Consider the following 13,732-nt stretch of genomic DNA (forward strand, 5'->3'; position numbering starts at 1 on the left):
ATAAAAAAGCCTATTTTAATTTAATTTAACTTAACTTGGCTTTTTGTCATTTTACCTAATACTGAAAGTTATCTTACTTGTATATGATCGTAAGATTATGAAATATAAATATTTCTAAAAAATTCTAAATTTTACAAAATTCTATTTATTTATCAATTTTAACAATTTTTTAATTTTAACAAGTAATGAACAAGATTTTAGTGAGTCTGAAAAAATAAAGCATTACTTTTTCATTGTCATAGAAATCAAGAAAAGTCAACAGATCTTAAAATCGTTATCTATCCCCATTTCCACTATACCTTTAGGACTAGGACATATCTAATGAACAAAAGACAGGTATGCATTTGTTTTCTTTTGAAATTTTTCTTTTTTTCCGAAATAATAAAACTTCTTTAAAACTTGAAAATCTTTCTCACAGGAATGCATTATGTCTTTTAATGTCTAATGCTTTTTCTGTCTTAAAGGCGCATAGGTATACAGGGTGATTCACGTAACGGTCGCCACAATTTTTGGGACATTTCCGCCAGTTTAAAAAAAAGTTTATACAATGAAAATCAATCTGCTTTACGCAAGCTTTAACATGCAATAAAAAATTTTAAAAAAAAAATTTTTTTTTATAAACAAATCAATGTCACCTTGAATTTTTTAAATGGAACCATCATATTTTTTTTATATAAATTGATTCCTCACAATATTCTGGATAAAAAATTATAAGGGTAGGATGGTCAAAAAGTGAATAGTTTACGAGATATTTTATATTTTAATCTTATAAAGGTGGTTCTCGTAACGATCGCCACGATTTTTGGGGTACTTACAATAATCTGACAAAAAATGTCATTAATCAGGAATTTATCAATTTGTAACCGTCAACAAATTTAACAATAATTTAATGATTGCATACAATGTTACTTTATGTTACATTTTAATTCAAAATTAATAATTTTGAAGCTACTATAGCGTAATTCTTCGCTATCGAGGAAGTTCACTATAAATAGTAAATAAAAAATAAATAGTAAATAAAATAAAAATAAATAGTAAATAAAAATAATAACAAACTAAAATTTCCTGATCAGATTAATAGCTAAGCTACATGGTAACATAAGGTCAAAGTCAAGTCTGTTTACTATTTACGTTTTTAGTGAACTCGATAGCAAAGAATTACGCTGTAGAAGCTTTAAAATCGTTAATTTTGAATTAAAATGTTACATAAAGTAAAATTGTATGCAATCATTAAATTATTGTTTTTGTTGACGGTTACAAATTGGTAAATTTCTGATTAATGACATTTTTGTCAGATTATTGTAAGTACCCCAAAAATCGTGGCGATCGTTACGAGAACCACCTTTATAAGATTAAAATATAAAATATCTCGTAAACTATTCACTTTTTGACCATCCTACCCTTATAATTTTTTATCCAGAATATTGTGAGGAATCAATTTATATATATAAAAAAAAATATGATGGTTCCATTTAAAAAATTCAAGGTGACATTGATTTGTTTATAAAAAAAAAATTTTTTTATAAAATTTTTTATTGCATGTTAAAGCTTGCGTAAAGCAGATTGATTTTCACTGTATAAACTTTTTTTTAAACTGGCGGAAATGTCCCAAAAATGTGGCGACCGTTACGTGAATCACCCTGTATAGGATGGAAATATTGTGTTTTCTCAGTTTCTATAGGTTTCGTTTTTCTTTTGTACGCATTGTGACACATCACGCTACAATGGTGGGGAAAGTATGGTAGGAAAAAATAACGAACCTTTAGTTTTTCAGGTAAAGATTTCACAGACAGAATAAGAGTGGACAGAGTGTGGAAGACATCTGTAGTCTGTAGTATAACACAAACTTCTTCGGTAGATTCATACGAGCAATATCGCAATAGATTTCATGTGCTTTCAAAAGCAGGGAATTAATTATGCAAATAGTGTAATAATTTATTGTGATTTACTTGAATTTATATTATTTTCTTGTGTTTAACTAACTTTTATTGATAATGGCTACGATAATGTGCTTACCTGACGAGGTGATAGCTATAATTCTCGGCTACAGTGATATCACTATTGAGGACATCAATAACTTCAGTTGCGTGTGCAAACGATTTCGTTATGCAGCCAAATATGACACGTTTTTGGAAAAAAAGTTTTCTCAGAGGTATTTCATTTTGTTTGTAAATTCTTTGTAGTTTCTTTTTCTTTGGACTATCATACAATGTATCGCTATTGCAAGGAATATATTTTAAAACTAAATAAAAAATATTACAAATGTAATATAATAAAACAATAAATAGATAAAAAGATTCTATAAATAACATAAAAACGGATAAAAATAAAGCGGACTAATGAGAGAAACAAGACGCAGAAAATGGAGTGCGAGCAGTTAAACATTAAAAGATTTCTTTCAATTGTTCCATTTTATATTCTCTTTAATTAATACAATTAAAATAAACAAAAGGATTGATATTTTAATTGATACTTTGAATATTATACAATTTAAGGAATGTGTTGCTTTGAAAATTTATTATTGCAATAGCACTGTTTAGTGTAATATTTAAAAGTTTATTAAAATATTTTTTGTTCCAATTTCAGATGGCCTGTTGCGAAAAAATTTTATGACAAACAATCTAAAGAAAATGAGCAGAAAAAGTCTGAAGAAAACGAACAGAATGATAATAAAAGCTTAAACTTTATAGAGACAGGCATAAATTGTACGAGACAATTACGGAATTTTGTGTCTCAAATAATTCTTAAACATTTTGAGCCAATGAATCAAAAACGTTATATTACGTTCATCGATAATTACATACTATTAAAAGACGTATTCCATTTAGATCAACATTTATCAAATAACTTTAATGAGATAATTGATAATTTTAAAAATTTCACAAAGTATGCTTTCTTTACTGATGAGATTAAAAATTTGCTTACACAATCTAGGTAAGATTCTCAACATATATTATAGTGCAATTAAGTTCTTCAACTAATGCATTTATTGCACAGTTAATATATATATTTTTCAGAAGAACTGACTGTGATCTAACTGAAAGATATTGCAATCTAAAAATCTTTAACTATATGAAACAACGTCGGATAAATTCGCATTGGATTGAATTTGGAGAACTACCTGCGAGAAAGCAGCTTTTGGAATGGATTGCTACTATTGTGGCACAATCTATTCAGTACCAAAAAGATGTACTATACTCGTACGTAAATGCATCGTTAGATAGTATCGCACTAGAAATACAGAATCTCCTCAGAGAAGAATATCCCGATCACTCGATATTCTCGACGTCCGCAGTAACTTTTTTCTATTGGAAGACCAACAATATCGACGATAATCATTGGAACGAAGTAGAAGGAACGCAAATTATGGATACGCTCGACGAATATATATTTGGTAAATTAAACTTTCAACCGAGCAAATCAGAAGACACAAATATGGAATGTTTGTGTATAGATAATGTAAGTTATTATAGATATATTATAATATATTACAATTATTTTAATTATGATCAATTATGCTGTGATGTTCTTACGTTGGTCACATCTTAAAAATACTCTGGCGCCAATTAATTTACGTATAGTAACTTTTGACACAGGTATTAAAAAATAGATATGGCCATGAAATAATTTTATTAATAATATATCATAGCGTGGCTAGGAGACTTGGCCTACGTTGCGATGTAGTACAGCTGCCATATCGGTCCCCTGACTACTGTATATTTTGGAAACCAAAGTAGTATGTAATATTGAATAATAATTTAAACCCTTCGGTATTTTTATTCTTATCATATACACACACGTGTACACTTAAATCATTTTTATTCACAGTGCTGCGAATAATTTAGAAAATATAAGGTGTTTTAACATGAGTTTTCGAAATAACATAAATCTCCTGCAAAAAGATTATATCAATCAACTGTTGACTTTTAGTTCAACGTATTCAGATAGACGACCTTCTCTAGAGGATTATGTAATATCAGCTAAATTGGTGGGTAATTACTCATATATAATTTCTATTAATTTTAAAACTAATTAATGTACTTGTAACTTTTTAGCTAAGATATATATATATCAATTTTTTGGTTTTAATCAGAACTCTATTCACATGTAATTTTTGCTCTTGTTTAATTTTTTCAGATGTGGTACGAGATTAATGAACAATTTGTGAATATGATGGTACCATATAATAATATTTTTGAAATTAATCCGCCTGCATGCCATTTCTGCAACCCTAAAGTATGTTAGCACTATACATGTCGCATATTAATATATAATAATAATAATAATACATTTATGGGATTTCTTTCTAATAACACGTACAATTACATACGAATTATAATCATCTATAATTTAACTAACTGTAATTTAATTTACTATAAAAATCTATTTAGAAATTAAATGACAAGAAAGATATGAAATTGAAGTCTGATCTGATATTTTCCAGCTCAAATTTTCCGTTCAAAAAATAGCGCCGTTCTTCACAAGATCAGAGGACGTTAAATTTGCAGTAGGAATGATTGTCACACATCTTGATCGATCTAATGATAGTTGCACCGGCGTTATAATCGGATGGCATCGACCTATAGATAGACATGTTAAGTTCTCCATATACAATAGGTGGAAATATTATACATATATGGAAATGGATTTCTTGCCGTTGAATCACTGTCGTAATTTCAACTTTAAAAACCAACGAACAAATTACATTATTCTCACAGAAAATAATAAGGTTTGTTACGTAGGAGAAGGTGAATATCATTAGACGCGTTTTTTTTTATTAAAAAATACATTTGTTTATTCTACGTGTTCATCTCTTTGTACACAGTAGAAAATATAAATTTATTTGACTTTGGTTTATTTTTTTTCTCTTTTCTAATTTAATTATTTTATTTGTTTTATTTATGATTTGTTTTATTTATAATATATTTTATTTATTGTAGTATTTTATTCATTATTTTATTTATCTTAATATCTATTTATTTTTATTTGCATTTTTTTGTTTTAGATTCTATAACTTTAACAACGCCGAAATTGATCGATAATAGCGAAATAGGTCGCTATTTTTGCAAATTCGAAGGCACGCATTACGTACCAAATAAAATGCTGGCAAGATTTTATCCGCAGGACGCCGCTATAACTGCCCAGACAACAATATCAGTAAATTAATAATATAAATTACATATTATGCAATATTTGAACAAAACTTTGACGAAATATTATATTATAAGACTAAATATTGTACTGTAAACTGTGACATAATTATAGTGTAAATACTGTCACTAATTATAGTGTAAATACTATAGCTCTAACATAATACTATAGCTATAACATAATTATAGTGTAAATACTATAGCTCTAACATAATACTATAGCTATAACATAATTATAGTGTAAATACTATAGCTCTATGAAATCACGTAATAACACAATAGTAATATCTCATAATATTGGATTGTCTCTTTTTGCAGGGCTCCCCCCTATTATAGCGACCGTTTAACAGTGGACTGTCTCTTCTCGCAGAGTTATAATTAATTTCTCATTAATTATTGCGCAAATCGCAAAACAATGAGAAAAACAAAAATAATAATAGAAAAAAAGCGGCTAAAAAGAGCCATACGATAACAAATGTGAATAATAAAAAGAACCTAATTAATATTTAGATATAAATATTAATTAAACTAAACAAATTTTTATATTTGATTTAATCCTTTCTACCTGTACACGAGAGATCCGGCGATTAGCATCAGATATATAGTTAAAATTTTAAATGTCACATAAAGCGCACCATTTAAAATGGTAGACGCAATGCAACGTCATTTATACTTACTTTGAGATTTTGCAAACTTTGAGTTAAGATACAGATATCTTTGTTGATCTGAATATTAATAGAAATGGCGTACTTTAATTTGTGTGTCGTGAAATTTCACGCTCGCCATTGCATGAATTATTACTTACTTATTCTTTCAGTTAACATTTTTCTTTCAACAGAAATATTTTATAAACATCTGGGCAAGATCGCAGAATTTTTAAAATATATATTTTACCCAGAAATCCTGTCGCGCCTGTCAAAAAAACACTTTGTTCAACGTAAAACGCTGGAATCGACTAGGCTAAATTAATTGTAATCTCGTTCATCGTTATTAACATAAAGCAAACATAAACAGAACTAATAATGAAACAAAAATAAAATGTAGTTGAAAACGAATACACTTGAAAACTTTATCGTGTCTATTGTTATAATAATAGGCAGACTTCGATTAGAGTTTATTATCTACACGTGTTTATTATATATATAGAATACTCACAATCTAAATTTTTTATCAAAATATTGACAATTGTGATTTTTTGAATTTAATACAGGTTTGATCTGAACGAATAAATATCCAAATTATAATTGAGCTGAATAAAGCGTTTATATATGCACAATTGAAAAATATAAATGACGGAAATGATAAGTAAAATGATAAACAGATTTTAGTTATTTATATGCAAACTTAAATTGTGTTACTTATTGTGACGTAAAAGAATTGCATACGACAATTTCTTCTGACTTTTAATAAAGATAATTTTTCACAGAGTTTATAGTATAATTTTTATATAAGATATTTTATAAACAATATATATAAGATATTTTTTCTATAAAATTATAACATTATCATCGCTTTATATGCATATAGTTATATATCTTTAATGTCTGTTTATTAATAGTAAAAAAATTTTTGATATAAGACATTTATTATCTATTTATTAGTAGTAAAGAGAAGAAGAGAAATATTAAAGAAAATAAACTATATAATTTAGTTTGCAGCATCTGAATTTTATGAAAGTTTAATATCAAATCTTAAACAAAGATGTAAAATTTGCTTGACGTATCTCGGAATTATGAGAAAAAAGTAAATGCATTCCAAAGTAGATTAACTGGCTGAAAAACATTTTTTACACTAATGTATATCACTTGGCACCAAAATCAGAAGACGATTCTTGATAAAGGAAGAAAACGTTTATTTCATACTTACTATAGTATTGTCGCAGAATTTTTGATTCACGTAACCCAATCAGCATATCATTATAAGAAGTAATTTTCTTTAAGTGACCAGAGGCAAAAATAAAAACGTGATATTAGAAACATTAAATTTTCCATACTGAGTTTCAGGATGGAAAATTTAACGCATTTGATGAAAAAGCTACGTTTTTATTTCTTTCTCTGTGATTAAAATTATTTTTAATTAATTATATAATCCTTAGAGCATATTATTAAATCTTGTTGTTCATTACATTCGCCATTTGCCTTGGCGTACTTTTGTATGATCTTGAATATATGAATTGAATATATAAGAGGTATTTGTGCATATTAATCGTGCATAAAAACAGCTATTGACAAAACACGTATCATGTACAGATAAAACGCTTAGGTCTTTATTGTAGGGATATACAATCTGTTCTTTCGATATATTGTGTCCAAGTTACCTTCGGTATAGTAATGTTATCGCACGCACATTTTCGTAATAAAATGGCAAAAAAAGAAAAAACTCTAGCCAAAATTGATTTCTATCTATATCGAGACATAAAACGAATTCGATGAATTCAGTATCTTCCCGAGACTCGGCGCATCGAGTATATCACATTTTTCTGGTTAACAAATAAGTTATTTTCATTTATTTTCACTGGTTTATTATAAAAATATTTACGGTTTGCATTATATATGGAACAGCCACTGTTCTTCTTTCAGCAAACGATAAACAGAGGTAGCGGTAAACGTTTGCAATTGACATATTATAATTCGTAGAATACGCATATACGAGTTATAAATAAGTGTCACGTAAAGTATTTCTTTTATTTATTCTCTCTATCTCTTTCTCTCTCTCTCCCTTTCTCTCTATCTACCTTTAGTGCACATAAAACTATAATAATATATAATATAATACGTGATGAAATGTATCTAGAAAACGTGTATAATAATTCAATTGTTGTTGCTTAAACATTTGTATTTATGTACATCATGTAATATATATGTAATACAATTAGGATGATACACACATGCGTTTTGGCGAGTAACCATCATAAGAAAAGTATATTATGCTTGTTACTTGTGCTATAAAAATAATTACGTTAATTTGCTAAATGATTACTCTACTCTCTCCTCTCGGGATTCTAAATTATATATAGAGATATGTATATATAAGTATATATACATATATATATATATATATTTATTTATTTATTAAAGCGATACAGATATGCGTGCGACGCGCACTAAGAGAATATAGTGCCAGGTCTCGGGAGGATATACACACAAAAATCGGATATTTCAGAAGAATAAAATATCTTTATCCGTCTCTCTCCTCTCCTCTTAAGTTTAAACAATTCGTTTGTCTCAACTTGCGCTTTTGAAGCAACACAAGCGCGGATCAGAAGCTATTAGATCGCGATTACATAAATCGATTCCGCGCAAATGGATTCTGCTTCTCTTCATTTCTCGACAAGCTTATGACAGACCATATACGGAAAATTGATTGCATTCACGAGCGCTCGTTTGATGTGCCTACATCATTGTGCATTGACTTAACACTTATTATATATGTATATATATGTAGATATATATATATATACATATATATATATTTATATATACGAGTATATACATGTATGCAGAATGCAAAGATATGTTGCTAGTTCACTGTCGCAGACTGTTTATTTTGACAAAGAATAGATGAAGGAGCCGAAAGTAAGCAAGATATCAATTAAACATTTTTTTTTAAAGTAACACGAATATGCTCTCAGTTGTTGCCTAGAATTCAAAGATTGCCTATAATTAGTAATTAGCACGATCATATACTCTTTTTTTGAATAACTCAAACGTATTTTGATTGCTATTTAATCGGTTTAAAACAGTCATAAATAAAGATAAAACTGAGTATTTATAAAACTAAATATGCATGTCAAAAGATAATTTAATTTAATTTAATTTAAATTTAATTTAAATTTAATTATCATACGAAAGAATAATTCATTAATTCTTCAAAAAACATTAGCTTCTAAAAACATATACAAAAGTTTTTATTTATATATTTCACTATAATTTTTTTAATATGAAGTCATATTATGGTCATTATATGGTCATTTTATGACCAGAATAATTAAAATTTATTTTCATGTTTCGAAAAAGATACACACAATTTTTCAAAACATATATATGTGTGTAGCTGGAGAATGTTCTTATGTACAAAATTAAACAAAAGATAATAAAAGTCCAATAACGTAAAGCTATGAGAATTTGTTGTAAATTTGTTGTTAAATGTAGTTCTTATTCAGGATAATTATAATCATTTTGCTTAGGCATTATGAGTTTTTAAAAATGTATCTTCTATACGGCACTGTAATATTTTGCACTTAATGAGTCATTTCAGTAAAGATTAATCACTCGTTTCTGATTATCAACTGAATTTATTCGAATCAGATTCAAATAATGTAAGGGTTTCAACCCTGTAATTAATTGTAATTATTTGAAATTTTTTCAGAAAATATAACTTTAAAGAGAATTTATTAGAATATATTGCTAAATAATCTATTCTCCGGTTAATTCTTCGTGTCGATTCTATTTTAATAAACTCTTTTATCTGTTAATTAAAAGTATACAGCGCCAAGAATTTTTTCATTTCTTTCTCGCTTCTCGCCCTCAATAAATAAAGTATCGAGATCGACGTATAATAAAAAAATTTATCAAGTGCAAAGAATGAAAGAACGGGACCCTTGATTTCCGGTCTCGATCAAATTGGCACGATAACGCACACAAAAAAAGGAAGTATGTCGTGCAACAGCGAACTACTATCGGAAGGTAGAATGGCTCCTTTATTTTTAGTATCTAGTACGAATCACACGGTACATTTCTCCCAACTCGAGATAGGTTTCGACATCATCGGTGTTTCAAGTGCACAAAAAAAACTGCGTTTCTCTCTTTTTTTTCTTTTTGTTTCTTTTTAAGCTGCTTACAATTGAGGTAATCCATGATATAAGGCCCACGTCACACTTTCCACATCGGACTATCGAGCATACACTATTTCGCTATAGCAGTACTTCTCTCCGTTCCTTTTTTTCTTTTTTTTTTTTTCTTTTTCATCATTAAGTACCTTAGAACTATATAATGTGTATCCCGCAAAGCCCGTCGTCGCGAATCGCAATTGCTTCGCTGATTTACTCCTTTCACCCTCTCCTTCGACTTATCCTCAACTAAATTACTCTATGACTACGCTTCGACATATAATGTATCACGATACGGATTATAGTACGCCTAACACACACGACATTTCGCTTTAAGACTAATTGTAAGTACTTAACATTACACGTTCAACCCAGTCTATAACAAACGTTAAAACCATGGTAATGTAAGGAGAATGGGAGGATCGGACGAAGTAAGAAAGGAAATGTAACAATGAGAAACTGTCAGAAAGATATGACACGCTATCGACATCAAATGGAACGATGGAAAGGTGGAGAACGAGTCATCGCAGGAAGTATTACGGTTCTCTATGTGTGTGTTTGTGTGTGTGTTTGTGTGTATGTGTGTGTGTGTGTGGAAAGCTTAAGAAAAGGAACAAATCGAGGTATACACTAGTTGAGAGACGTAGAGAGTAGCGTTTGTGTGAGAGTTGTTAGTTGACAAGTCTCGGCAAATCATCTGACATTTCGCCATGTTGTAGCAGCGATTGGATCCCCATCAAACGATCGATTTTTAAACAATAATCGTTAAACAATAATCGCAAAAAATTATTTATGTCAATAAATTATTTGAACGAGAGGTTCAGCGAATATGACACTGATTAAATAAGAAACATATAATGAATACCAATAAATACAAAAAATTATTTATGTTAATAAGTCTCGAACGAGAGCGATATGAAACTGATTAAATAAGAAACATATAAATTTAAATAAGAAACATATAAATACTAAGAAATTATTTAATTCATTAAGATTTTTATTAAGATAATTTATTTAAAAGATAAATTAATTAATTAAGAAATTAATTGATTGGATCTCAAAGTATACTTTCAGATTTGACTTTTCATTAAACTAACTAGTTTTTATTCAAATAAAAAAATTAATTTTTCAATCAAAACTCAGGTAGATCTTCAAGTATCACAACATTTAAAAAATATACGTCGATAAAAAAAATAAACAAAAAGTAATAAAAAAAACGTAAAAAAATTTACGAAGTAATAAAAAAATAGAAACATCGTGAGTCCATTGAAGAGAATCGTCTTCGTCTCGCTACAACGCAAGAAAAAACACAGATCGTTACTCCGTTTATTCTGTACAAGAGATTGAAAAGATTGAAATGTAGACACACACCTAAATCCCCTTAATCGAATCGCGTATTATAATTATCTCTCTTATCTCCGTCACAACAATTGTATATGCGATTTCGTATGATCATGTGATCGTTTTCGCGCGAGAAAAAATGATCTTACGTGTTCTATATTAATTTTTTGGCACCTTGTGTTATATATTTTTGTACCAATAATAATTATCTTCGAAAAGTGGCCAGGAAAATCGCTGTCTTCGAGGATAAATAATAGAGAAGCGCTCGTATCGATAAACTAAAAAGCTGACCTCGAATGTATTTTAATCGCGTTTGAGAAGCTAAAATTATTATTATAAAATAACGAAAGGATTATAAAATGCATTTCGCGCGCATCTCTCGATTATTATTAAAAAATCTCTCCTAAGAGAATAAAAAATTTTTTTAAACGAGGCAATCGAAAGAGAGAGAGAGAAGGAGGAGAATCGTCGTCTATTTCTCTCTTCGACGGGAACAACAATATTTTTTTTAACTGTAGAAGAAAGAGGAGCGGGTTAAAATTTCGTGCGTTAAAATTTCGCGATAACAAACTTTGTTTTTGCAAGCACACCCATGTGTTTTTTTGTATATACCATCATTTTAACGTGATACGTAAACCGGGAAACACTCTTATATACAATGTATACAGACTACGACATACAAATATTAATCTAATCCTTTGTGCTACTCAATATACTTCCGCATAATATATACCAATATAACCATTTACTCGCACAAGTTTTGCGTGTGTATATGTATATATATATGTACACATATAGATATGTATGCATACATATGTATACATACATACATATATATGTATATATAATATGTATAGTATATATATATATATACACATATATTATATAGTATATACAATATATGTATATATATATATAAATAAATACATACATATATTGTATATACTATATAATATATGTGTACCTATATATATATATATATATATATATATATATATATATATATACCGGATGTCCCATTTTAAAGGACCCACTCAAATATCTCAGAAACACTGCGTTAAACCAAAAAATGTTTCCTACAAAAGTTGTAGGGTTTTGAAGGGGACATAACATAGTAATATTCATATGACCTTGGGCGGCGTCTCCAAGTGAAGGTGAGAATAAATTTTTTAAATGGAAACCCATATTTTTTATTATAACATCTTTTTCTACTAATTTATTTGAACAACTTTTATCTGAAGCATTTTTTTATTTTCTTCAAAATTCACCTTCTCACCTTCAAATTCTCACCTTCACTTGACCTTGGAGATGCCGCCCAAGGTCAAATGAATATTACTATGTTATGTCCCCCTCGAAACCTTACAACTTTTGTAGGAAACATTTTTCGATTTAACGCAGTGTTTCTGACAATGAGATATTTGAGTGGGTCCTTTAAAATGGGACACCTGGTATATGTACATATATATATATAATAAACTATTTTTTTTACACTCGCTCTCCATGTTTCACTAATCTCTACGATGTCTTCTCTCTTCTGCGCGTGTGCGCTAGAAGGCTATTGTAATTACGAAAAATCGGTAACACCTTCGATCCAAATATGTAACGCTTAAATGTAAAAATATTTCCGGGATGTATTTGTCGCGATTGCAAAAGGGAGACGGGGAGAAAGGGACGGGGAGGGAAAAAGGGAGGAATAGGTATAGGGGTTAGGGGGTGTGTGGATATAAGTAAATCCCTTAATAACAATATTCTCCTGTTTCGTCACGCCGAACGTACACTCGAGAGAGAAAAAACTGTGCTGTCAAATCGATCGCGATCTCGCGACATTCCGCAAATTTGCGATATACCCCGTTCGTACGCGAGGAAACGTCACTAAAAGAGCCACGTGCGCGTTTAGAAAGTTTCTTGAAAGAAAAACTTTCTTGTGTTATTAAAATTTCTTACATTACTGCAATAAATTTGCATGCTCTTTTATTATTTTTTTTTTTATTATTATTATTGCGATTGTAATTTGGAAAAAAATAACGATTAAAAGAGTCCAATTGAGCGGACGAATATATGAGATTAATCGAATCTTCCAGTGAGAGAGAAGTGATAGAGGTTTCGCTTTTCAATTTGCTTTCTAAATGATTTAAAAGAGTAGCTGAATTCTCATCTCATTCAGCCTCTTCTCCGGTTAATTTCGTTAACGATATAGGGCTTTCCGCCGAGAAACTTCCCAGATGCGAACGATGCTTAACGCTAACAAAGACTTGGTTTAAATGTAACATGGATCGTTCGTCCTTTCTTTTTCTGTTTTTTTTTTTCATCTTTTTTTTACATTAACGGCGTACACTCTCTCCGGAGTGTACCGAGCAAATTCATAAACGAATTTGTCTCGTGTGTCTCTATATTATTGTTAACAACAGCAGAC

The 13,732-nt window shown here is 29.2% G+C and overlaps 1 protein-coding gene across 1 annotated transcript; it reads left to right on the forward strand.

Moving 5' to 3' along the window:
* Positions 1-1,994: 1,994 nt before the first annotated feature.
* LOC145942930 (F-box only protein 21-like) lies at positions 1,995-5,166 on the forward strand. The gene is made up of 8 exons (XM_083050097.1): positions 1,995-2,152; positions 2,587-2,934; positions 3,018-3,459; positions 3,597-3,736; positions 3,829-3,988; positions 4,138-4,236; positions 4,445-4,748; positions 5,006-5,166. The coding sequence occupies exons 1-8, from the start codon at positions 1,995-1,997 to the stop codon at positions 5,164-5,166; spliced, it is 1,812 nt and encodes a 603-aa protein (XP_082906223.1).
* The last annotated feature ends 8,566 nt before the right edge of the window (positions 5,167-13,732 follow it).

This window comes from Prenolepis imparis, unplaced genomic scaffold, assembly GCF_030444845.1.
Source record: "Prenolepis imparis isolate NDT839.2.m4 unplaced genomic scaffold, iyPreImpa1.0 SCAF_11, whole genome shotgun sequence".
Taxonomy (NCBI): domain Eukaryota; kingdom Metazoa; phylum Arthropoda; class Insecta; order Hymenoptera; family Formicidae; genus Prenolepis; species Prenolepis imparis.

Bases quoted from the DNA above. Each gene is read 5' to 3' on its own strand.
- LOC145942930 (XM_083050097.1), top strand. From the start codon at position 1,995: ATGGCTACGATAATGTGCTTACCTGACGAGGTGATAGCTATAATTCTC. The intron at 2,153-2,586 runs GTATTTCATTTT...TTCCAATTTCAG, and splicing joins GAAAAAAAGTTTTCTCAGAG to ATGGCCTGTTGCGAAAAAAT. The intron at 3,989-4,137 runs GTGGGTAATTAC...TAATTTTTTCAG, and splicing joins ATGTAATATCAGCTAAATTG to ATGTGGTACGAGATTAATGA.